Source organism: Berkeleyomyces rouxiae (genome assembly GCF_048999995.1).
Source record: "Berkeleyomyces rouxiae strain 22BRR77 chromosome Unknown BrBRR77_ptg000002l, whole genome shotgun sequence".
Taxonomy (NCBI): domain Eukaryota; kingdom Fungi; phylum Ascomycota; class Sordariomycetes; order Microascales; family Ceratocystidaceae; genus Berkeleyomyces; species Berkeleyomyces rouxiae.
This window is the reverse complement of record NW_027396492.1, coordinates 3,195,987-3,221,240: the sequence shown is the minus strand read 5'-3', so window position 1 is coordinate 3,221,240 and position 25,254 is coordinate 3,195,987. Positions and strand designations below refer to the sequence as shown.

General features: G+C 51.3%; 9 protein-coding genes across 9 annotated transcripts; 3 read left to right on the top strand and 6 right to left on the bottom strand.

Moving 5' to 3' along the window:
• Positions 1-348: 348 nt before the first annotated feature.
• BROUX77_002462 (uncharacterized protein) lies at positions 349-1,446 on the bottom strand (the record flags this gene model as incomplete). Its single annotated transcript, XM_073747005.1, has 1 exon — positions 349-1,446. One exon carries the CDS (start codon positions 1,444-1,446, stop codon positions 349-351), a length of 1,098 nt encoding a protein of 365 aa, XP_073607544.1.
• Positions 1,447-2,225: 779 nt separating this feature from the next.
• On the top strand, positions 2,226-2,950 carry BROUX77_002461 (uncharacterized protein; the record flags this gene model as incomplete). Its single annotated transcript, XM_073747004.1, has 3 exons — positions 2,226-2,238; positions 2,334-2,536; positions 2,600-2,950. The coding sequence occupies 3 exons, from the start codon at positions 2,226-2,228 to the stop codon at positions 2,948-2,950; spliced, it is 567 nt and encodes a 188-aa protein (XP_073607543.1).
• A 183-nt stretch (positions 2,951-3,133) lies between these two features.
• On the bottom strand, positions 3,134-5,179 carry BROUX77_002460 (uncharacterized protein; the record flags this gene model as incomplete). Its single annotated transcript, XM_073747003.1, has 1 exon — positions 3,134-5,179. The coding sequence occupies one exon, from the start codon at positions 5,177-5,179 to the stop codon at positions 3,134-3,136; it is 2,046 nt and encodes a 681-aa protein (XP_073607542.1).
• Positions 5,180-6,097: 918 nt separating this feature from the next.
• Positions 6,098-7,998, top strand: BROUX77_002459 (uncharacterized protein; the record flags this gene model as incomplete). Its single annotated transcript, XM_073747002.1, has 3 exons — positions 6,098-6,557; positions 6,765-7,710; positions 7,806-7,998. 3 exons carry the CDS (start codon positions 6,098-6,100, stop codon positions 7,996-7,998), a joined length of 1,599 nt encoding a protein of 532 aa, XP_073607541.1.
• A 669-nt stretch (positions 7,999-8,667) lies between these two features.
• Positions 8,668-10,560, bottom strand: BROUX77_002458 (uncharacterized protein; the record flags this gene model as incomplete). The annotated part of the gene is made up of 4 exons (XM_073747001.1): positions 8,668-9,242; positions 9,301-10,047; positions 10,115-10,423; positions 10,488-10,560. The coding sequence occupies 4 exons, from the start codon at positions 10,558-10,560 to the stop codon at positions 8,668-8,670; spliced, it is 1,704 nt and encodes a 567-aa protein (XP_073607540.1).
• A 1,197-nt stretch (positions 10,561-11,757) lies between these two features.
• On the top strand, positions 11,758-14,463 carry BROUX77_002457 (uncharacterized protein; the record flags this gene model as incomplete). Its single annotated transcript, XM_073746999.1, has 4 exons — positions 11,758-12,126; positions 12,190-12,746; positions 12,805-14,198; positions 14,300-14,463. The coding sequence occupies 4 exons, from the start codon at positions 11,758-11,760 to the stop codon at positions 14,461-14,463; spliced, it is 2,484 nt and encodes an 827-aa protein (XP_073607539.1).
• Positions 14,464-14,910: 447 nt separating this feature from the next.
• Positions 14,911-15,273, bottom strand: BROUX77_002456 (uncharacterized protein; the record flags this gene model as incomplete). The annotated part of the gene is made up of 1 exon (XM_073746998.1): positions 14,911-15,273. The coding sequence occupies one exon, from the start codon at positions 15,271-15,273 to the stop codon at positions 14,911-14,913; it is 363 nt and encodes a 120-aa protein (XP_073607538.1).
• A 141-nt stretch (positions 15,274-15,414) lies between these two features.
• BROUX77_002455 (uncharacterized protein) lies at positions 15,415-17,742 on the bottom strand (the record flags this gene model as incomplete). The annotated part of the gene is made up of 2 exons (XM_073746997.1): positions 15,415-16,740; positions 16,804-17,742. The coding sequence occupies 2 exons, from the start codon at positions 17,740-17,742 to the stop codon at positions 15,415-15,417; spliced, it is 2,265 nt and encodes a 754-aa protein (XP_073607537.1).
• A 4,809-nt stretch (positions 17,743-22,551) lies between these two features.
• Positions 22,552-23,421, bottom strand: BROUX77_002454 (uncharacterized protein; the record flags this gene model as incomplete). Its single annotated transcript, XM_073746996.1, has 1 exon — positions 22,552-23,421. One exon carries the CDS (start codon positions 23,419-23,421, stop codon positions 22,552-22,554), a length of 870 nt encoding a protein of 289 aa, XP_073607536.1.
• Positions 23,422-25,254: the final 1,833 nt, after the last annotated feature.

The following is a 25,254-nucleotide window of genomic DNA, read 5'->3' as shown; positions in this document are numbered from 1 at the left end:
AGCGTTGGCGTTCGAAATCTGGGCTTTGTTTTAAATTTGAATATTATCATGGCGAGGGGAGAGAGCTTTCGATGAAAGAGTTAGACCTGCATTAATTCAAAGATTCGTTCCATATAACTATGTCTATTATGTCACTTTGGCGTCTTGGGCTCTTTTCGGTCATAGTTTCATGTTAACTCCAGAACTTGGTGTACACAACGCCATATAAATCTTTATGTACCATGGGGGAAAAACAACAAACAAGGCTCCAAAACTCCGTCATTCATGGAAAAAAGTAAGAAACAAAACATGAGACTTGGTCTTCATGTAGTACCACGGCAATCAATACGCTTTATGCATTTTTAGTTTTCAAGAAGAAACAGCAGCTACATCTGCCGTCGGAGGCTCGCTGTTGGGCTCAGCCGGCTGCTCCTCCTCCACAAAGACAGCAAGCCCAGCAAACGCCTCAAACATGGATCTCTTGATGTAGTCGTCGGCATTGTAGCCACCGACGCGGAACTCGTCCTTTGCTCTGGCCGCGTTGATCCATTCGTTGTGGTAGGCCATGGGCTCGTGCATCTTGAAGCGCAGCGGATTGAGATCGAGCCCGCCAAACGGATCGTACGGCTTGGATGTGTCCTCGAAGTCCGGGCCGCGGCGCTTGCGTTTGTCCTTGAGTCCGCGGATCGACAGCGCCGAGGCCGAGCTGGCGTGCGCCCCGGCGCCACTGGCCCCCGCCGAGTCCTTGCCGCGCTTCTTGAGCGCGATGCGGTTGAGCGCCTCGGTGGCCTTGCCCATCTCGCCGTTGGCAATGGCGTTGAGCTGGTCCTCGCGCATCCTGCGCTCGGCAGCCTTTTCGGCCTCGTCCTCCTGCTGCGCCTGCAGGCGGAGCTGGCGCGAGCGCTCCTGCTCGGCGTGCTGCGACTTGCGGGCGCGCTCCTCAGCCTCACCGCGGCGGCGGCGGTTGGCTTCGATCTCGGCCTTGTGCGCATTCTCCCACTCAATCAGCTCGGCTTCGGCCTTGGCGCGCGCGTTTTCGACGCCCGAAACCATGTCGGCCGTGAGGTCCTCGACGCGCTCGAGGTAGTCGTTGAAGTCGCGCAGCGTCTCAAAGTCGTCTTCGCCCTTGTTGAAAATGGCGCAGACGCGTTTGCGGATGTCGCACTCGCGCTCGATTGTCAGGTCGTTGAACCACGGCGGCCGGAAGCCCTTGCGCCGCAGCGTCTTGTTGCACCCGGCATACGGGCACTGGTTGGGACCTTCGTTGAAAATGCGGTTAACGCAGTTGGCGCACATGGGGTGGTAGCATTCCGGATTGATGAGAAACTCGAGGTCGCGGTTAAGGTATCGGCTCGTCTTGCACACTGGGCAGATGTCTTCGGCTGGGTTCTCGCTGCTCAGACTCGGCAGCGAGCTTGAATTGTCGCTATTCATGCGCAGCGCTGCATTGGTAGCCTTTCGAGACATGACGGGGGAGGAGGAGACGTAGGATTGTTTGTACGTTGAGAGACTCGGAAGCCACAATGAAAAACAAGCGCGAGAGTTGACGTTGATGGCATATGTCAGATAGTTAGAAAACCGAGGGTTATGACGGGAAGGCTGGGGTCTAGGGTTAGAGGGCTACGAAGGGAAAGCAGCGACCAAGGGTTAAGAGATAGATGAACTTGCTTTGTTCTTTCTACACAGCACAACAATATTACAAATACTACCAACCAGTCTTACATGTGGTTCATTAGCCTACTTATGTGATGTCTCAGCCGAACAAACAACGTCGAGTAGCTTGTCAAGACCGGAAGTGCCATGTTGGAGCATCAAGTTGTAGAAGCATGATGTTGATGTTTTCTGTCTTGGTACTACATGAGTGGTGTAACACAAGTACTGGTGCGAAGGGTCTCAGCCCGACTCTCTGGTCAGCACAGAATCATCGACATAGGCATGTATTGATAATACTATGACTTGATGATTCTCTGTAGGTCCTTAGTAGGCTTCTCTGCATACAAATCTTGTCGCGAATTGAATGACAGTTGTCAAAAGCTGTCAGCAGTTCATGGCCACTATCTCAGCTCATCTTATCGATAAGCATATACACCAAGGCTGACCTTCATGCGGATGTCGGTGTGGGGCCTGCCGCAGGGATACCCCGCTCAACAAGCAGCCGAAGACATCAACAACCTCAGCCTTGTGACAACTTGTTTTAAACTTCACTTGCCCAAGCCAATAACTATCGCAACTCAAGTACTATCGTCATGTCTGACAACGGTGGGTTTCTATTCCTGGCGTCAGAGTTCCCCATCCCCCCCCCCCCCCCGTAATATAGCCCTGTTGTTGTTGGCAGTCTGTTTAACGCCGTATAGAGCCCACCCCCGCTGAACAGGCTGCTGCACGCGCCCAAGAAGCCGCCGAACAGGCCGCGCTGCCGTACAAATGGACGCAGACCATTGGCGATCTGGACGTCAGCTTCACCGTGCCTGGAAACTTCAAGGGTCGTGATGTGGTTGTGGAGATTCAGAAGCTCAAGCTCGTAGCCGGCATCAAGGGCCAGGAGCCCGTCATCAGCGTCTGTTGTTCCCCTTTCCCTGCGCAGTATCTCGTGCCGCAATGCTGACCTTGTGCTCTCCAGGGTGATCTGCCCCATGCCATTCTCGTCGATGACTCGACCTGGACCCTCAGCCCGGCTCCAGATGGCACCAAGACCCTCGAGATTCATCTAGACAAGCAGAACAAGATGCAGTGGTGGCCACATGTCGTCACCTCGGCGCCCAAGATCGACGTTGGCAAAATCACTCCCGAGAACTCAAAACTTTCGGATCTAGACGGTCAGACCCGCTCTATGGTGGAGAAGATGATGTACGATCAGCGCCAGAAGGAGATGAATCTGCCGACTTCGGATGAGCAGCGCAAGATGGACATTCTGAAGAAGTTCCAGTCGCAGCACCCCGAGATGGACTTTTCCAAGGCCAAGATCAACTAGGCGTTGCGACGTGCGCAAAATAGTGAAAATCCTTAATACATAGTTATCACGACTGTGAAGCGTCCTAGTTTTCAGCAGGCTTGACTGAAGTCTTCACACTGTAAAAAGAAATCTAATTTCTGTCTATAAAAAGGCATCCTATTACCGATTTCAACGACTTCACTCCAACACCCACTCGCACACTTATTGTTTTGAGAGTCTTGCAGCCTTGAATCTGCTCACGCGCTTCGTATTCTCCTCCTCTTCCACACGTTGAATCGGCAGTTCCTCCTCAACCAAAAACCCACCGTGTTGCTGTATCATGTTCTTTCTGCGCTTGTGATACTCGTCGGCAACCTCTTGTTGGAGTGTAAGCTCATCGAAATCATCGTTGATGACAACCTTGTCGCTGGCCGGGGTGGGCCGCTCAACTACTGTCGCCGCCAACGTCTCGCCCTTGGGCGGCACAGGCTCTGCTGCACTGCCAGAGATTTTGTTTTCGTCGAGCGAGAAGACAGCCGGAATGGCATCAGGTGTCCTGGCCGGTGTGGAAGAGCCCTGTGTCTCGGAGGCCATGGCCTTTTTGAAGCGAGACGCCTTTTTGCCGCCCTTTTTGCGCCGATTGTTTGAAGACGTGTTGCGTTCCACCACGTCAGTTATGGTGTCGGGGACGTCATCGTCCGTCACCTTGGGTAGCTTGGCACGGCGTGGCGTGCTCTTGCCGCCGGGCTTTTGTGGTGCAATGTCGAGCATCTCTGCAAAGCGGACAGACTTCTTTGCGGATTTAGGCTCAGCCTCGCAGTTTGCAGATTCCGCTTTATCGGCATTTGACTTGGCTGATTCATTCGGTTCACTCTTCTTGAGTTTTGATGTAGTCGCAGTAGTTTCGGCAGTCTTTGTGGCCGGGGTAGAAGTAGTATCAGAAGTACCGGGATCATCTGAAGCAGTGGGAGTAGCAGGACTAGCACCGGATGCCATGGTAGCCGTAGAAGTGGCAGAAGGGCTACGGTTTCCTTCTTTCTGCACAACAATGCGACCAATGCCCTCATCTCCAGGTCTCTCCTCAGCATCATCGGGCTCAGAGGCAATCTTTTCTTCTAGCTGTCGCGCAAACTGACTTTGGAAGCCAAGCTTTTTCTCAAGCTCAAGCATCTTCTGGCGATAATCATCGCTTATGACACTGTACTTGGACTGCCCAAAATCATCAGACTCATCTGATTCGTAGTCGGGATCAGAGCCCCAGTCCTCTTCGTCATTCTCTTCATCAATAAACATTTCTGCGACAACAGCGCCAACTTCACCGAGGCCGTACTTGAGCATGTCTCTTCGCAACTGGGCATCTTCATCGGATTCATTTTCAGGAATCTTTGGGTCCTTCTTGGAGATCTGTTCCTGTGCTTTGGCCGTGTCCATGATGTTTTGTACACGCTGTGCGGCTCTCGATAATGGTCCAGGGGTCTCAGACTTGGATTCGGACTTGGTGTCATTGGTAAAAGCCACAACGCTTTTGGACGAAGGAGGCTCGGGTTGAGATAAAGTATTTTGTATCTCCTGTTTAATCAGCTTGGGCTGCATTGTGAGAGCCTTTTTTGATGCAGTATCGGAAGTTTGAGGAGGTTCTCCTTTATTTATAGTGGCTTGTGATGCGGCCTTGCTAGAGCTGGGACCAGAGCCGGATTCTTTGCCACTGTTGTCCCCTGAAGACGGAAGATTTTTGACGCCGGCCTTTTCCAGTAGTTCTCGAATCTGAAGAGAGTTGTCGCCCGGTTTTGCTAACCGATAGGATATGACGTTGTCATCATCGTCCAACTCCTCGATGATGTCAGTAAAAGGCTGGCCCTCTTCGTCCGTCGCATCTGGATTCATGATGACAGTTGTGGCAGCCAGTTTATTCTCGGTAGACTCTAATCCACGCTCCAAGGAAGTAACATTTTTTGAGCCAGTGTCTATTCTGCCGTCAAGTACGCTTATTATTTGATCGTAGGTCCTAGTGTCATTGTCACCTCCAAAGATGACATCAAGCTCCTTGGCCGTGATGATGGTACTCTCAACGCCCTTCTTGACAGCAAGAAGAGAAGACTTGGAGTCGCGCGTGGCTTCAGGAATAGCATTGAGCTCTTCTTTGAGTGTCTCGTAGTCAGCGTCCCATGTGCGCCAGTATCCCAGAGATTGGCGTAGCTGAGAAGCCTGGTCCTTAAGTCTCTGGCGCTGGCGCTCCAGGTCTAGAAAGCTGTCTCTGACTCCGCTCATTATGAAAGTAAAGTTCGAAACATAAAGTATAAACAACAATGTGTCATAAAAAGAAATGAAAAGGCGCAGCTTTCAGGGGAAAATGACGACCTTCAAGCTTTGCACATGCCAATGTCATCGAATCGACCAGAACCTTGATGTTATTAACGTTGACTGTGTGTTTAGCCGATATTGATCCAAGAACAAGCTATGAAGATTCTAGAGTCCACTGTAAAGGTGGGGTCTAGTCATCTTGAAGGGTTTGACAGGCTGCATCCCTGCCGATAAACCTTTTTTTCTTTTCTTGATAATGGCGCTCAAACATGTGGAGTAAAAGTGTGAGAATCACTGAGAGGTTGGAGTGAATGCGACAGTTAGTCCTAATTGCACCACTGGCTTTCTTTGGCTGAAATGACTTGTCGAGGACAAAGGAACTTCTAGCAAAGTCGGGCATATGACTCTATGCCGTTCAATTTTCAACTCGGCACCACTAACCCTTAATAATCATAATATCTTGCCGTGCATCTTGGTCCTGGTTCCACTGCATTGTCCCCACCGGAAAATATGCGTCAAGTGAAACTGTAGATGCAGGCCACGCTTTAGTGCTTATCGGGCGGCGTTATCAAGCCAATAACCACTTGGGAGAGTCCGCGAAAGTGGAGACCAGACAGAAAAAAAATCGACGAGCTATGATACAAGTTCGGCGTCCCTCTTCTCCTCCTTCTCTTTCTTCTTCTTTTTTTCCTTGCTCTTCTTCTCTTCTACGGGAAGAAGAGACATACAAATCGTCTACCACGATCGACCTTAGCCTTTGCCTATCTTTCTTTGCTTCTAGTGTCTGCTGTTCTGTTCGTGGATAGCATAATTTGTCGTTTCTTCGACCTCAGCCGAGACCGCCATTCTTATTTTTCTCTCTTACACGCAGAAATCCCTTTCGCCATGTCTGCCCAGGTTCTAGACTACACCACTGCCGTCAAGGCTCTGGAAGAGTACCCCGAGCGCGATGGTCTGGACATCAATGAGCTCATGGACGCTAAGAAGCACGGTGGCCTGACTTACAACGACTTCCTGCTGCTTCCCGGCTACATTGGCTTCCCTGCCTCGGCCGTGACTCTGGACTCCCCCATCACCAAGCGCATCACCCTCAAGACTCCCTTTGTCTCGTCGCCCATGGACACTGTGACTGAGCACGAGATGGCCATCCACATGGCTCTGCAGGGCGGTGTTGGTGTCATCCACCACAACTGCTCGGCTGATGCCCAGGCTGACATGGTGCGCAAGGTCAAGCGTTACGAGAACGGTTTCATCCAGGACCCCGTTGTCATTAGCCGCGAGACTACCGTCGAGGAAGCCAGACAGCTGAAGGAGAAGTGGGGTTTCGGCGGTTTCCCTGTTACCGGTAAGTGCGCTCATATCTGCCTCTCGCAGCCTCTTCACCTGTCGATTATGATGAAACAACCAAAATATATAACTTTCGTTCCACTGAAGACGACATTAACTTGTCATGTGGATAACATATACTCTGATTCTTCACCCACACTCTCATTCTTATCAGTACAATGTCCTGTATTACGCATTTGCTAACCATGATGTCCGTACTGAATAGAAACCGGCAAGCTTGGCTCTAAGCTCATGGGTATCGTCACCAACCGTGATATCCAGTTCGAGTTTGAGAATGACACTCCCGTTTCCAAGGTCATGACTACTGATCTGATCACTGCCCGCTCTGGCATTACTCTTATCGAGGCCAACAAGATCCTGGCTGAGTCCAAGAAGGGCAAGCTGCCAATCGTTGACGAGCAGGGTAACCTCGTCTCCATGATTTCACGCTCGGATCTGACCAAGAACCAGCACTTCCCCCTGGCCTCCAAGACCGCCGATAACAAGCAGCTGATTTGCGCTGCTGCCATCGGCACCCGCCCCGAAGACAAGATCCGCCTGCAGAAGCTGGTTGATGCTGGTCTGGATATTGTTATCCTCGACAGCTCTCAGGGCAACAGCATGTACCAGGTTGAGATGATCAAGTGGTGCAAAGCCACTTTCCCTAACCTGGACGTGATTGGCGGAAACGTCGTCACCCGCGAGCAGGCGGCTAGTCTTATTGCCGCTGGTGTTGATGGTCTGCGTATTGGTATGGGCTCTGGCTCTGCCTGCATCACCCAGGAGGTCATGGCCGTCGGCCGTCCCCAGGCTGCTGCTGTTCACTCAGTCAGCAGCTTTGCTGCCCGCTTCGGCGTTCCCTGCGTTGCCGACGGTGGCATCCAGAACGTTGGCCACATTGTCAAGGGTCTGTCCCTCGGTGCCTCGACCGTCATGATGGGCGGTCTTCTGGCCGGCACCACAGAGTCGCCTGGTACTTCTTTCGTTTCCCGTGAGGGCAAGCTCGTCAAGTCGTACCGTGGTATGGGCTCCATCGACGCCATGCAGGACAAGAAGGCTGGCGGCGGCGGCAAAGACAGCCAGAAGAGCAACGCCGGCACTGCCCGCTACTTCTCTGAAGGCGACAGCGTCCTGGTTGCCCAGGGTGTCACTGGCTCCGTTGCTCATCGGGGGTATGTTTTCCATCTCATTCATTACCTTGTGGGCCGTAAAGCAAGGCTCAAAAAAGACTCCCCATGCTAACTATATATTCTTTTTTCTATTCTAGCCCCATCTCTAGATTCGTCCCCTACCTGGCCGCCGGCCTCAAACACTCCATGCAGGATGCCGGAATCACCTCCCTGTCCGACCTGCGCTCCGGCGTCGCTGCCGGCACTGTCCGCTTCGAGCTGCGCTCTACCTCTGCCCAGGTCGAGGGCAACGTCAACATGGAGTCGTACGAGAAGAAGCTGTACGCTTAAGAAACTCAAAAAAAGAACATCAGGCATAACATGAAGGCGTAGAGCTGAATGAGCAAATGAAAGAAAAGAAAAAAAGCCAACAAAACAAGTATTTTACGGGTCATGAAAAAAGGGAACTTCGGGAGGGGGGAGGATGGTTTGGGTTTTTGTCATTTTTTTCTCTCTTTATTCGGTACATAGAATACATCACGTACAAGAACATCTGCTTGTACCAGAAGATTAACCTTGTCAAGGGGTTCTGACTTGTTTCTTTTTCTTTTCAACGGCGTTTTCCTTTTTACTACTTTTTCATTACTGGCAATGAATACTATTACACTACACACAAGAAACAGAAATCCAGTATACAAATACTCACGAGAGAAGTCATGTCGATTTTCTTTCCTTTTTCAATGAACTGCAAAATTTCGTGATACATGGCAATAGTGATAACAGTGACTATACGATGTTCATTCAACAAGAAGAAAAGACAAAACATTTATATAACTAGTTAATCATTCCAACAACAAACTTGAACAGACCATAGAAACACAGCAAACTCCAAGTTTTCAACGGGCAGTAGTTAATCATTCTTTGACTCCAATACATCATCAAAGTAGCAGCAATCACAACAACAATCACGTACAGTAGTAATAAAATAAGAAAATCTAGAGCAACTTTTTTTGCTTTTGCTTACCGGGTCTCTCGGTCCTCTTGCGACAGGGACTCGAGCGCCGAGGACGATGAGGCTGAAGAAGAAGATGAAGCGCTCGTCTTGTAATCGACGTGGCTGCTTCCCTTGGCTAAAAGCGGTGTTTTAGAGGTGGGCTCGGCCTCTTCGTCGTCGTCGACAGCATTCTCATTGCCGCTAGAATCGTTATCGCTTTCCTCGTCAGCAAGAGCCGAGGGGCCCTTGCCGTCTTCAAGCATCCATGACGGAATGATGACAATGGTAGAAACAACCGTCAGGAACCACCAGGGCGCAATACCGTAGCCGGCAACCAGGCCCCGTGAGAAAATCCAACCTGTAAGGGCAGGCCCGGCGGCACGACCAATGGCACTAACAGTAGTGGCCACGCCGTTCAGGGTGCCCAGAATACGAACAGAGCTGGCTGAATTGGTTAGGAGGATAATCACGCACGGAAAGGCGAGGATAATGCCAAAAGCCTTAAGTGACATCACGGCTAGTAGAGCACAGGTACGAACAACGGGGTCGGCAATAAGCACAGTGAAGGGGGTAAGGAAGTAAGCGACAGGCATGACAAATACTAGAGAGGCGGTTAGAAAGTGGGAGAGGAGAAACGAGAAATTGACAAGTAGACTCACCACATCCACGGAAACAATTGCGGACTCCAATATGGTTACACAGAGGCGGGAATATGATGAACTGGACGAGACTGCACATGAGCCCATACATAGTGAACACAGTACCAATCTTGTCCGACTCCCAGCCAAAGCCGCCGGTGAACTTGAAGGGTAAGGTAGTCTCGGGGCCCGTGTGATCATCCACAGGCATATTCAAAAATACGGGAATGATCTGGTCGTAGGCCATCGAATGCACAGCGAGGCCCATATATGCGAGCAGAGCGATGGTCGACTGCCGGGAGAAGCACTCGGCGATTCCTGCCTTGCGAGGTGGATTGCGGGATTTGTGCGTCACACGAGACGGGATCAGTGGAGCAGTAGCTTCACCGTCGACAAAAGAAGCGCGCCGAGAGGCAGCTCTTGTTCCCAGGCGCAAACTTCTGGTTAGACGCTTACCAATTAGAATGCCCCAATCATCCTGGTGACGCTTGTGGTCAAGAGTCTCCTTAAGGAACAAGATGCCGGTAGCAATAGATACCAAGAAAAAGGCAGCGGCAATCAGATTTGGCAGAGCAAAAGGGTAGTCATTCAAGAGCTTGCTGTTGCCGAAAAGATCGGGGAAGCGTTGGGCAGGCTTAGCGAAGAAGCCGCCAAAGGCCGGACCAAAGATAGAGCCAATACTCCACACAAGTGGCATGATGGAGAAAGCACGGGGCTGCAGTTCCTTTTCAGTAACCATCTCAGCCACCATGGTGCGGATGATGCCGACTTTTTGAGGGGGGAGGAAAGGTAGGGTTAGTGGTAAGACACGGAAAGAGACAGACAAGCAACTCACCATTTCCATTGCCAGCACCCTGGATGAAGCGGATGATAATGGCAGTTTTCAAGTCAGTAGCAAACCCCCACACAATAAAGCACAACATGGAAAACACCAAGCCAACAAGAATGGTCGGCTTGCGGCCCCAGCGATCGGAAGCCTGACCCCAAGTCACGGCTGTCAACGACTGGGAAACGGCAAACGTGCCAGTGATAATGCCAGCCCACTTGGCGACCTCATGCTTGGGAATACCAAAAGACTGAATCATCTCGGGCAAATAAGGGAATATGGACATGAGGGCCACAGGCTCACAGAAACGGGCGATGGCTAGAGGCAAGAGTCAGCACAGCACAGTGGTAGGATTTGGCGGCGGGGTCTCTCAGGAACTCACACAGAATCGCCAGTTGCTGCACGGGGAGCTTGGGCTTCTTTGGCCCGGGCGTGGACGGCGGCGGCGGCGTCATCGTGGTTAGCTTTGGTGAACAAGCGGCGGGCGGCGATTAAAAAGAAAGGCCGGCGAGCCAGGAGAAACAATAAGGCGCCGTGAAAAAATGATGGTGGGGGCGGGTAGTGGCAGCCCTAAGCATAAAATGAGAGGCCGCAAGATGGATTGCTGGATTGATGCGATGGGGATGCAGATGAGGGAAAAAGAAAAAAAAAGAAAAAAAAACGGACGAAGAAAAGAGAGGTCAACAAAAAGGAATTAAATGACCGATAAAATCAGACTGTGCAACTAACTACGCCAAATGGAAGTCATGAGGAAAAAATTTCGCGGTTTCCTGTTTTACAGCTTCCTTCTGTTTTGGCGTACCGGCAATCTGCTTCCCAAAGAGGAAGGCGGCAAACTTTCGGAGAAGGTGCCGAACACGGAGCTTGATTCAATCTCCAAGACGCCCTCAGCCGATCTAGAACCAAGCAGATAGAGATTAATACATGCAGTGCGATATATATCGAACCCGCAGACCTGCGCTACCAAGGAGTCACAAACAATGAAATCGCCGCAGCGGTGGAGGAGGTCAGCCCCGGCAAAGGAAGGATCTAGCCCAGGAGACGGAAACAACCCTCGCGAAAACTGAGGACCTGCCACATGCAGGCCGTCAGATAGTTACAAGGACAAGTAAAAAAGACCCTCTTATATTAAGTGCGCTATCAATGTTACGTAATCCAACAAATCAACCCAGGCTCAGTGCGACGCCTCACAAAAGCCGGCCGCGAACCAGATGTGAAATCAGCGCATTCCGCCCGCGCCGTTCTCTGCGCTATTCTCCGCTCTTCTATCTTGCTGATTGTTTCAGCGGGATCCCGCGCCATCAAGGCTCCTCCACCTGCAGCGTGACTGTGACACCACAGCACGACATCATGTCTCTCATCAACGCCAGCTGACACACAGCTGGTGACAGTTGGCATACAGAGGCTGGCACTTGCTGACAATAAGCTGTCGATCTACTTGATGCGACACATGAGCACGGGATGCTTTCAGCCATGAGGCCAACTGAGAACTTTATCCTCCAAATACCGCTAAGCAAGGCTCTTGAAGAACACTCTACTGAGCCACAAAATCCCTCCATAGATGCACATACACACGATCATCCAAATGATGCTACTACGACCCTGCCACACCATCACCGTTTGAGGCATCACCATTACCCACCCAACCAATCATGACGTCAGAACACACACCACTGCTTCGCAGCCCCCGTACTGCGGCTCCGGGCTATCGCCGTCGCCGCAGGCCACTATCTGGTGCGGCGATATTCTTTCGCTGGGTGTTGATTGGCTGCGGCTCAGTGATTCTGCTGACGGGTGTAACTCTCGCCCTCATCACAGCTCTACTACTGCTGCCACATGGCCCCGACCACATGTCCATCTTGGACACCGTCAAGTCTGGTTTCCGTCCAGATCTCACATCCAAAATCTCACATCAAGAGCTACGAGATATCCTCACCAGTAGTCCATCGGCCGAGCATAGCGAAGAGTGGAGTCGGTACTACACGGCCGGCCCGCATTTAGCCGGCAAGAATCTAAGTCAAGTAGGAGAATCACAAAGAAAGGTCCATGTATCAAAAGGACAAAACGTTAACATGTCTTTCTAGGCCATTTGGACGCGTGATAAGTGGCAGAAATGGGGCCTTAAGACAAATATTGTCAGCTATGACGTCTACATCAACTACCCCGAAGATCACGGGTTGACCCTGTACAATAAGTCCATTGACAAAAAGTCATCCGCTGAGAAATGGAAAATTGCATACAAGGCCTCCCTCGAAGAGGATGTGATCGCCGAAGACCCGTCAACCTCCCAGCCTGACCGCATTCCTACTTTTCACGGATACTCGGCCAGCGGAAATGTCACCGCCCAGTACGTCTACGTCAACTACGGCACCTACTGGGACTTTGAAGACCTTGTTGAGGCCGGTATTGACCTTCAAGGCAAGATTGCACTGGTGCGCTACGGTGGTGTGTTCCGCGGTCTCAAGGTCAAGAGAGCGCAGGAGCTAGGTATGGTTGGAGTGGTCATGTTCACAGACCCTGGCGAGGATGGCGAGGTGACAAAGGAGAATGGCTACAAGGAGTATCCTGACGGACCAGCCCGGAATCCGTCCAGCGTGCAGAGGGGAAGCACACAGTTCCTTAGTGTTCGCCCCGGTGACCCGTAAGTACAAAAAAGAACACTCTAGTGCTCGCCTGCTCTACTAACCACGGCATTCCAGTACTACGCCTGGATATCCTTCTAAACCTGGAGCCCCGAGACAGCCGGTTGACGGAGCCATTCCGTCAATCCCCTCTCTCCCAATCTCGTTCAAGGACGCTATCCCGATTCTCAAAGCACTAAATGGCCACGGCCCTGTGGCCAGTGATTTCAATAAGGCATGGAACCGAAACCTGGGGCTGTCTTATCTTGGCGTCAAATACAACATTGGGCCCTCACCTAAAAACACTGTCCTGAACCTCTACAACAAGCAGAAATACGTTACAACACCGCTCTGGAACGTCATTGGTGTCATTAACGGCACGCTTCCTAACGAAGTCATTGTCGTTGGCAACCATCGAGACGCCTGGATAGTCGGCGGCGGCGCCGACCCCAACAGCGGCTCAGCCGTGCTGAACGAAGTGATCCGCAGTACCGCCTTTGCGCGCGCCGCCGGCTGGAAGCCCGCGCGCACCATCGTCTTTGCCTCGTGGGACGGCGAGGAGTACGGCCTGATCGGTAGCACCGAGTGGGTCGAGGAGCACCTGCCGTGGCTACGCGGCGCCAACGTCGCATACGTGAACATGGATGTGGGCGTAGGCGGGCCCAACTTCCATGCTGCTGCTGCGCCGCTCCTGCATGCTGTGCTGCGCAATGCCACGGCCAGCATCCTCTCGCCCAATCAGACTGTGCCGGGCCAAACCATTGCCGATGTATGGGATGGCCATATCCGGACCGTGGGCAGCGGCTCTGACTTCACGGCCTTCCAGGACTTTGCCGGCATCCCGTCGCTCGACATGAGCTTCAAGCCCGACGCCTACAGCGCTGCGTACCACTACCACAGCAACTACGACAGCTTCTACTGGACGCAGAAGTTCGGCGACCCCGGCTTCGTATATCACCGCACCATGGCCCAGGTCGTCGGTCTCGTGCTGGCACAACTGGCCGACCTGCCCGTCGTGCCCTTCAACGCAACCCAGTACGCCGACCAGCTCTCTGTGTACCTCGACACCATCGAGACCAAATTCCACAAGACCCCCGACGCCAACACCCTCGGCCTCACCGCCGACGAAGCCCACTTTGCAGCGCGCTCGCGCGCCGACGCCACGCGCGCTCAAACCGGCAGCCCGGCCGAGTTCCAGTCGCACTTTTCCCGACTGCGCGCGACGCTCGGCGCGCTGCGCGCCGCGTGCACAGCCCTTGACGACGACCGCGCGTTTGTCGAGCGCGAGATCGCCGCCAACATCCCGTGGTGGCATTTCTGGCGGCTCGCGAAGCTGCTCGTCGTTTTGGCGCGCACAAACTACCGGTATAAGGTGCTGGAGCGGGCGTTTTTGTTCGAAGAGGGCCTGGATGGCCGCGAGTGGTTCAAGCACGTGGTGTTTGCACCTGGTCTCTGGACCGGGTATTCCGGTGGTAAGCTTTTTTTTTTTTTTTTTTCATACGTCCATGTGCTCTCGCTATCTCATCATTCGTTTTGTGCTATGAACTTATGCTGACCACTCCCCTTTGTCCAGCCGTCTTCCCTGGCCTTGCTGAAAGCATCGATGCCAACAACTTTGCCAATGCTGTGCGCTGGGCCGAAATCATCAATGACTGCTTCGAAAAAGCAATCGCGGCCGTCAAAGTCGTTGATATACCCAAGCATAACTATGACGCGAATATATCCATATTCAACTAAGGCTCACAAGAAAAACACCCGTTTATTCAAGATACGCAGTGCAAGTTGAGCTTGTTATTTCTATGACTTCTTCAATATGCACCCATCTATCCAGAGATAATAATATGTAAATCAGACAGTTAATCCGAAGTTCATGAATAGAGTTTGTATAATCCGAAAATCGTCTCGCCATGAAACATGCGGTAGTTGTTGTATATATAGAAGAAAGGGAATATATGATAGAAAGAAATATAGCAATGAAAAAAAAAACCAAGAGAGATCAAAGGGCGAAACAGACAAACACCAGTGATACGTACCACGTGCCACTCCCAAGGCGAAATGGAATCAATCAAAACACAAGAATAGAAAGTGTAAAAAAGAAGAGAGAAAAAAGAAAAAGAAAAGACAGACCTATAACCTAGAAATATACAGCAAGCCCCAGCAAGTAGTACGCGTTACAATTGGATATCATGAAAACTCATCGTCGTCACTCCCAGATTGGCCGATGCGCCGAACCATTTCTTTCATCTCGTGAGCAGCATCGGACATGATTGGTGGCAGCGACTGTTGCCACATATGCCAGTCGGTTGTGTTGTAACCAGCGGTAGATGAGGAAGAGACAAGCCCTGCGCCCCGTTTCTCTATGTCAGCCAGATTGGCGTGCGCAGCTTGCAAACGGCCAATCACATCACCACCGTGACCGGCGCCAAGAGTCTCTTTAACCACCTTGTCAACCAGTATCGTGACATGGCCAACCCCCTGGATAACATCTTCGAGATGCGAGTTATTCCGTACAAGGCCGGTCACGTTTTGAATGGCCGCCATCAGCATGGCCGTCTGATCCTCAAGATAAATCTGGTGTTTTTCAGACAGTCGTCAGTCTTTTGAAACTACCAAAAAATATCCATGTGGATCAGGAGTAGTTTCGGACGCGTCAAAGAAGGGGGGCTATGCTGGTAGTGCTAGTTGTGCTCATACCTTGAGCTCTTCGTCGTGTCCATATCCATTGCCGTAGCCATTGGACATCTTAGACATGGGCATGCGGCCATACGCTGGTTCAACTGACTCCCGAGGGGATACCGCTGGGCTGTACGTTGATGAGGTTGCGCTTGAAGGTCTACCTAGACCGGCAAATGGTGGCGGAGGAGGGAGGTTGTTGACTGCATAGTTGCCGCCTTGGGAAGGAGGAAGGTCGTAGCCACCTTGGGTTGAAGTTTGTCTGTCGGGAGAGAAATAGCCGCTAGATTCAATGGGCGTAACAGTTCCATCTTCGTATTCCTCTAGTTCGTTAGGGGGTGTAGGACGAACACGGGCACCCTTCAGAAGCTCAACTACGGCAAAACTAAGGTTTCCAACCGCAGCATCCAAGATTGAGATAGGAGTAAGCCCAGCTGATGAGCCAACTGACTTGGAGGCTGTGATGAAGTTGTTGGCAGCACCTGCCACCTTGGCCTTGAGAGTTCCGAGTTGTTGGCCCAACTGCTCGTTGATCGGTTTGGTGTTGTCGACGTCTCTAGCCATGCGACGAACGCAGGAGACCACCATTTTCATAGACTCGTTGACTCTTTCAAAGTCGTTGTTGTGAGAGAACTGCAGGATTTCATCAATTGCGACCTGGAATCTCGTAACATGGATGTCTCTGATGATTCCATTGTCGTCGACAAGACCCTGCTCGCGGAGTTGTTTTGAAACGCCGCTGTTTACCGAAAGGCCGTTGGATGAAGCGCGCAAGTCCTGGCTTTGAGCTTTAGCAGTGGCAAAACGTGATTGCCACTCACGGACTTCGTTTTGCAGCATCTCATTACTCTTCTCCATGGCTTCAAGGCGTTCATAGGAGTTATCACTTTGCTTGGATAACATACGCATTTCCTGGAGAGAGTCGCGGGCCTGAGCCCGAACCTCATCAATCAGTTGAGCCTGTTTTTGAAGCTGCGCTCTAAGCTCGTCATTTTCACGTTGAAGCTCAGGACTAGCATCAGATCGCAAACTCTGCATACTGGATTCGACTTGATCACGTAAGCTCTGTATCTCCTCGTCGTGATCGCGTTGCATGCGCTGCAGTTCGTCTTGTAGTTGAGAGTTATGGCTTTGGGCAGACGCAAGCTTGTCCTCCAGATCCAGACGCATATCTGACCATTCCTTTTTTTCCAAGTTAGCCGCCGTTGATCGTGATCGTTCTCCGTCGAGTGTGTTCTTGATTTCCTCGTTCTTCTTCGTCACTTCGGCGTTTAATTTATCTATTTGCGCTTTGAGATCTTCGACTTGTAGGCGATAATCCTCGATAATCTTCTTATCCTCCTATTTTAGTGTGTTAGTATGAATTTCCCCTACACTAGGCATTACTAGCTTGATAAATCTTACCTCAGAACCCTCGTTACCATCGTCATCCTCCTCCACCATTGTGCTCTTGTTGGGCACGATTGTGTTACTCTGGAATTGCTTAGGCATCGGCCGGGGAAATTCCCCACCATTGGGAATACTAGGAGAAGGGGGGATTCCGTAGGGGTCTCCAGGTCCTCCTGGTCCTCCACGTACAGAGCTAGCATCTGACGGTCTTCTCATGCGGCTTTGACTCCTAGGATATGCGCCGTTTACTGGTGTTCCAGTCCTGCTAGGGGGGCCACGATTGGAAAGTGGACTGCCTATTCTAGGAGGGAAGTCGCCCTCGATAAAGCGAGGAAACCGCTTTTCGAGCTCGTTAAAAACATCGATAGCAAGGTTCAAGAACCGGGGAGGGCCAATGGAAGAAAGCGTCTGGCGGGCATTGTTGCGCTTTGGGTGGAAATTCTGCTGTGCCAAAAGGTGAGGTGGCGCGCTCTGTGGATTTCTCGCAAATGCTTGGCGGCGATTCAACTCATCATAGACATCAGTGCTAAGTTCGTAAAATTGGGTGGCAGTAAGTCGGATGAGCTTGTCTTTTGCGTTGTTGGAGGATTGATTCCGAGCCTCGCGCCCCTTCAAGAAGGCCTTGAAGGCAAGATAGTGTTCCCCAAGTATAGCTTCAATGTTCTGGTCATCTCGTGCACTCCAGCCGCTTTCTCGGCGGCCATACATGTTAGTTCCGGTGCTAGACCGGGCGATAGAAGGCGGCGGCGAGGGATTGCCGGGGCTGCGCGGCCCCTGAGGAAAGCCAGCTACGTCCATGTTGGCGCCTCCTGAGTTTGGGGGTGTAGCAAGTTGTCCGCGGCCGTTGACGTTTGGGTTTCCGTTTGAGTCCCCGTTGTTTGATGAGTATTTATTACTTGACCACTCGTTTCCTCCGACAGATACTGGGGAGATTGGTGCGTTTCTGGTGTTCATGTTCAAGCCGCAACAGACAGAAACACGGCGGGCAACTAGCGGTATTTCGATGAAGTATTTGCGCTACAAGTCGTGAAGATACAATGTAAAGGAGCGTGTGTAGATTATTGAAGCGAGCAAGTGGCAGTCGTGGCTAACTTGAAAATTCTATGTCGAGGGGCATATAGCAGAACAAAAATCGCAACGTCGTGAGAAGTAGAGTATATGGAGTATTAGAAAAATGAAGAGAACAAAGAATGAATAGAAGAGAAAAGAAAAAGACCAAAGACGAAGAATACTGCGAGGCCAAGGTCGGCTCTCAAAGTGATGATACTGAACAAAGACAAGGTAAAGTCTAGAGTGACAGCAGATTCAGTCGGCAACAACGTCGATGATGAATGGAAGCAAAAGATCAAGAAGAGAAAAAGCCGGTTCGGAAAGAACAAGGTCGCCAACAAAAACGAAGGAAAGCCACCAAAACCAGAGATGTGCCGCCTGGTTCTGTGCCTGTGCTTCAAGTGTGGATTCTAGAGGCTGTGAATCCTTTGCCAGTTCAATTTAGCAACAACAGCACACTAAGGTTCGGCTTTCCCAAGTCAAGCTGGCCTGCAACACTGTAAGCGGCCCCTTTTTTTGTCCTTTTTCCCTCTTCTTTCGCCCTTTTTCTTCCCTAGTCTTTGCTCAGGGGTGTGTGGCTGAAAAAAGTGTGAGCGTAGTTGGAACTAGATAATGTGGGAGAGGAGGGGAACGAGGCTCAGGGCCCAGGATGGCCGACGATGCCTTTCTTCTAGAGCGACAGGTGGAACAATCGGAAGAGAGGAAACCTGTGCTTGTATTCTGGGGTGGGCTGGGGGTTGTGGTTCTGGGCGCGTTGATGCGTGCTTTGAAGAGCAAGAAAGCCTGATCGCGATCAAAATGATGATCGGAGGAGAGAAAAGACGAGAGAATTTTTTTGCAAGGAAGAGAAGACTTCCCATTGGCACAGCGCGAGGTTGCAAAATAGACGAGGATGGCCAGAAGAGGCAGGAAGTCACTCAGACAAACGGACAAACAGAGATCCGGGTAACTGCCCTCATTCTGCTGGCTGGACACCACCTGCCACGCACGACGCAGGAACAAAAGAGTGGAGACGTGTCTGCAAGTACAGATGTACCCATGTACGGCTAGTTATACATTGGTACATAAATAGTTGACGACAAGAACCGAGAAGAGCAGCCAGCCATAGGCACAAATATCTACAGTCTGTATAGCACACTCATACATGTATATGTATGTACGTATGTACATACATAACCACAAGTGCAAGTAGCTACATCTGATAGCCATTTGTACCACACACCACCTGTCTGCACTAACCATCACAACATCCATTGTTGCAACTATACTACTTACAAGCTGCCAGTCTGGAGCATTGACGATGGCCAGTGTACCATTGAATCCAAAAGACAGCCAACGTCTGGAGCAAGGGAAGGAAAAAAGAAGAGAAGAAAAAGCAACAGCGCAAAACACGCCCTCCCATACAAGACCACCAGCGCCATCCAGCCGCACGGGGTCTCCTTTGGCCTGTCCGCTAGCGTCTCCCCCCTTGCTGGGCTCGTCTTGTCTATAACCACTGAACTTTATCGTTGATCCCCACGTCGGACTAGACTACCCGCCAGCTCACTGGCTCACTAGCTCACTCGACTGCTTCTGCTGTAACCGCGCTCGCCCTCATCTCTCTTCCCTTGGCTTCCTCAGCACTCGCACTGGTGCAGCTGCTTCCATTCCCCGCTCTAGCTTGCAACCCGTCCCCCCCTCGCAAAGCTAAGCTGGCCTTCCATTCTTTATGCCACGATACTCAAGTCTCACATCTGCATGTACCTACAGGGATTTACACAGGCACAAGCCAGACGAGGCTGGGCCGTGAAGGTCTTGTCGTTCCGCCTCCAGCCTGGTAAAAGCTACACGCCTCGCTTCGTCTACCACTACTACCAACAATAGATAAGCGCAAATAGTTACAGAAAATCAACTGTATAACCATATGTGCTACCAATATCCCGCAACCACTTGTACCCGCATTTATACAAGTCCTGTCCTGTCTCCCCGTCTCGCCGTCTCCCCGTCTCCCTACCAAAGGTACTACACAGCTAAGAGTTGTCCTTGTATGTATGTCCCTCCCATTACCAGCATAGCTGGACGTGGAGACTTCACCACAATATGCCTCTCCTTTAGCAAGGTTCGCTCATATTGATTGGGTCCCTGACCCTTGTCCCTATTTTCTTCTCCAATCCAACGGGACCGTGAACCGGAAGAAATGAGGGCACCAGGCTCAAGAGAGAAGGCCTCCCGAATTTGATTGACTTGGCTTTCCTAGAGACCACCCCTATCGCTCGCCCTAGCCCCTTGTGTCTCTATCCATGTACAAATTTCGTCCCTTTTTTTTCTTTCTCCCGAGCCTTTGCACTCATATAAAAAGAGCCGTATTATACGCTGTATCACACAGCAGCCTCCGCTCCCTATATGTTGTCTGTTGTCCCTCACCATTTTGGATTTGCTAGTCAATGGTCTTTCTCATTCAACGGCAACTATAAGCAACCTTGTTTTTCAGGATACTTCACCCAATACAATACACCTTACACCAGACTCTGCATAATATGCCATGTGCAAACACACCTAGAGATGTCGATGTCATATCCCTTTGTCCCAGCCCTCCTTTATGAGTCTCACACGTAACCCTAACTTTATCTCTCGCACCCATCACATACTTGCACATGTAGGCATGAAATAGTACTTTTCGCTGGATCATTGTCATTGAAGCGTACTCTCAATATTACGTAACCACAGAAAGCAGTAGTTGATGCTAAATATCCGAGTAAAGGATTGCATTGTCACCAACAAGTGTATGAACTACAGTTACACGCAAAAACGCCAATATGGGTGACTATGGAGTATAACTTGACTATATTTAACGTCTAGACGGACCATGGAGTATGTGACAAGTAGTTAGACACTATGCCACCTCAAGTTTTTGTTACTTTTTCTCTGCTTCTACCTTTACGAGTAGACGTACGCGGCTCACATGGGGGGTTGAGCACCAATGTGAGCGGAGTGGCGCCAAGTATGACCACATGGGCTCAAGAAAAGCTTGTCCATGGGGTTGTTCACTTTGTGCTTATGATAGTTATGTATGTACATACGTATTTATACTTGTACGTGCGTATTCACATGTTGCACCTCAATGAACCTGTATATATCTCCACCAACTAACCCGCCTTCAATGTCGTCTGACATGTGTGGATCTATCTTGAAGGAGGTTGTATCGAAATTACGGTCCCCATGCTCTTTTGGCCCAGGCCTTGATCCCTGAGCCATGTCTGCGCCTCTCGTTCTCTCAATTCATTTCGCAAACCAGCACTGGTAAAAGTATGCAAGTGCAACGAACCAACAAACGATACGTTTGCTTTCTTTCCATCAATGTTCAAACCCTATCCACTGGCTTAAGGTCTAGGACCTGGATGGCGGGCCGCTCGCTTCCTTTTAATCTCATAGTTAGACATAACTAGTTAACTAGCACATGGGTTTCAACTTCCCTAGTCTGGAATATAATATAACCACATGCCGCTCAAGAAAGACAATAAATGCTGGCTTGGGCATACATATGCTCACATATCCAAGCACCTGATCTTCGAGCCTTACCACATAGGCATATATAATACAATAGAGGTCTTTGCCCACGAACCTAGATAGACTATGGTCTGTGTGGCTCACACGCCTCACACTGAATATTTTGATTCACATCATGAGTGTTTGGTGGGCTTACTAGCTACAAACTCAGAAGGCAGAAGTCTAGAGAGTCTATATTTGCTCTATATAGGAATACTAATCATTTCCCGTATGAAATTTACACCCAACTGTTCGTCTCACATTCTATCCAAGTACCGACTACTTGTAAGCTTGGGTTGGTATTGTTCTCATAAATAACAATAGCATGACGCATCTTATCTTCGCGGCATTGGGGCAGTGCCATGTCTCATGTTGTCTTTTTGGGCCAGGTAAGCTCGTCACATGCCTCTTTTTTTGAATCGGGATTAAACCTGGTTCAATATCGACGTCTAACTTTCTGATTACCAGAATTGCTTGGACTTCGTCTGTGGGGGTTTCCTTCCAGAAATAAAAAACAAATGATACTTGTACATAACTATACTCTGCAGTGGTCACCGCTTTAGTGGATGATGGCACGTTGGGGGAGTTGAGATCTCCCATGGCTTTCCAGTCTCCGGTTTTGAGGCCATGAGCAGCTTGTTCACCTCGCGTTGCCCGAACCCATACCCCCTACTTGATTTAAGAATTGCCTACCTGGTACTCTCTTTCCGTACACATCGATTGGTACATCGCTGGTACCCCCAGTTTTCTATATCATCCAACATCTGCCTACTGTTATCTCGCGGCAATACGATAGTTGGCGCTGCCAATTTTTTTTTCATTTCATTTCATCTATTTTACATCAATCGGAGTGTTCGTCAAACACTCATAAGATGACCAGGCAGGTCCTGGCAACCTGGCAGCGGCATAACCGGCTGCCGGGATCCTCCGATTCAGACTGCCTTGGTGACCGTAGTCTCCCAGCTCCGAAGAAACTGTAGACGCCGACTCGGGATTTCCCTGTGGTGATAAGCACCTCCTGGCGCAGGATACATCAGGGGGGATACATGAAGACTGTGATAATGAAAAAGGAAAAGAACAGGAAAAAAAGAAAGAAAAAGAAACAAGTAATACACGAAAGAAAGCACCCAAAGACAAAACAGAAATACAAAAACAAAAACACACCACGCCAAACGCCATCGCAGCTGGTCATTCCTCTCTCGCCCTCTTCAACTTCTTGAGGAGCTGCTTGCTTCCTTTGACTGTAGGGAGAAGCTTTTTAACGAGTCTCTCCGTCAGCCGTAGCCTCTGTGGGATCGAGTCACACGTCCACGGGTGCCACGGGGTCTTCTCCTGTCCACATCTCGGACAATCGTGAGCGGCCCCGGTGTGCTCGAACCTCTGGTGGTACGTGGCAAAGTCGCCGTGTCCAGAAATTGCTGCCATCAATGTGCCAATATCGAGTCGGTCGTGTTCCCTGTAGTCCTTGAACTTCCAGGGTTCGACGGGCTCTGGCTTGTCTATATGGGAAGGCCCGTTCTGTGCCCCCCACCACGTCTTGAACTCTGTGGCCGCTTGCTCCCGGCACCAACGTTTTGCCCTGGAGAGCGACATCTCGAGCCCGCCAACTTCAGTCCCAGCAACCCCTCTGGCTAACCGGTCGGCTCTTTCATTGCCGGGGATGTTCTTGTGGCCCGGTACCCATCTGACTCTTGCCTTTGGCGCAAAGAGCCCGCCCTGTCTCAGCTTCCAGCTTGCCAGGAGTCGTCTCGTCTCGTCGATGACTGTTTGGGATGTCCCCAGGTCGCCCTCTTCTGCATTCAGACGGTTCACAATGCCCCTGTTATCAAGACATAGGTAAAGGTCGCCGGTCGTCTCTTGCGGTAGCTCGTGGGCCGCTTGCACGGCGTGTAGGGCTGCGATTGCCTCAGCGTCAGCCACTTCTTGCCAGGTGCCCAATGGTTTGCTACCTTCGGCGCAGGTCGTATTGTCTACCACCAGGGTCCACCCGGCCCCTGCGCCGCCGTCTTTGACTTTCGCCCCGTCTGAGTAGGCCCACACCGTATCAGGCCACGCCATGCGCAGGTCCTCTAGATGTCTGGCTACCTCCTCATCTTTGTCGCCCTTTGCCTCGATGGGGTCGTCTGGTCTCTCCTTTGCAGGTCTCACCCCGCCAGGGCTAGGTATCGTTCTGGGCAGGAGCCTAGAGAGAGTCTGAATTCTGTTGCCAGTGTCCCAGTCCTTACACAGGTGGGCGTCGTCAAGGTTGTGCAGCCGGGTTGCCTCTCTTCGAGCGTTGCTATCGAGGAGGATCTCTGCTGGCGGAATCATCGCTGCGCGGTGTAACAGTCCGATTGGCGTCGTTCTGTACATTGGCAAGGCTGCTCGGATCGCTTTCCTGAGGGCTATATCAAATAGCTTGGCTGTCGTGGCGATCTTCCGTTCCTTGTGCATCGGCCACCAGGCGGCCGCAGCGTACGTCAGTTTGGAGACTGCACAGGCTCTCACTACATGTAGTAAAAGGCCCGGGGGAGCTCCCTTGTGGCATCCTGCGAGGAGTCTCAGCCCGCTGGCTGTGGTCTCAATCTTCCTGATCGTCTTGTCGCGGTGCTGAGTGAACGCTAGCTTCCTGTCCAGCTCTAGTCCGAGCCAGCGGAGAGTGCTGCCCTGTGGCGTGGCCTCCATAACGTTCCCGTCCGGTAACTTCACGGGAGGGTTCCCTGCCTGCTTTTTCTTGGTGAGGTGCAGGATCCCCGTCTTTCCCTGGTCCAACTGTAGGCCATTTCCTCTGCACCAGTTATCAGCCCGTTCCAAAAGGAGAGCCAACCCCTGTGCATTGGTCTTCAAATCTGGCGAAGCCCACAGGACACATCCGTCGTCTGCGTAACCCCTGGCTCCCGGTAGAGAGCTGTATAGAGGGGCCATGAACAGCATGTAGAGAATCGGGGAGACCGGTGACCCTTGGGGTAGTGAGCCTCCCAGCTGTCTCGTGTCCGTGACATGACCGTCCATCGCTAGCGCTGCGCTTCGTCCTTGTAGGAACGACCTTGTCCATTTGCACAGTGCTATTGGCCACCCTTCCTCCTGGAGTCGGTTGACCATGCGGTTCGGCGTGACAGTATCGAAAGCTCCTTTGACATCAAATGTAGCTATCGACACTGCGTTCTTCATTTCCCAGCCCCGTTCGATCTCGTCTACCAGACTGAGCAACAGGTCTGAACACGCGCGCTTTGGAATCGCACAAGCGTACCTCTTGGGAATGACGTCTCTTTCCACGGCTTCATAGGCCAGCCGCCTTGCCACCAGTCGCTCCAGGCCTTTGCCTAGGGTCGGTAGTAGCGAGATGAGTCTGTATGCCCTTGGCTCTCGACGGTCTCTCCCTGGCTTGGGGACCGGACACATACGAGTCTTCTTGAAAATGTCAGGGTGTACTCCGTGGGTCAGGGCCACTTGGTAGAGGCGGACAATGGCTTCTTTCAGGTGCGGCCAGGCCTTTTTCCCCAGATCGTTTCGGAGTCCGTCCATTCCCGGGGCTGTGTTTGCTGGCTTTTTGATGGCCCGCAGCACTTCTGCCTCGGTTGGGGGGTCCCAGACCCTTCTCCCGTCTTCGTCTAGTGGACCCAGTGCTTCGTCGTCTTCTCGTTTTGTCGGTGCATGCACGTCCAAAAGGAGTTCGCACTTGTCCCTGGTGTCTGACAGCATCTCCCCGTTGGGCTTCTTGAGAGGAGGGGTGCGTTGCTTGGCCTGTTTATGGGCTCAGTTGGCTGCTTCGAAAATCTTCCTCGTGTCGTTGATCTCCCTGATCTCCTTCGCGTAGTAGTTTTTCTTCGCTCTGCGAACCTCTTTGCACAACTTCTTCTTTGCCAGGTTCCTCTGCTCTGCGATCTCGGGCCTAGCTCCGCCGCTTCTCAT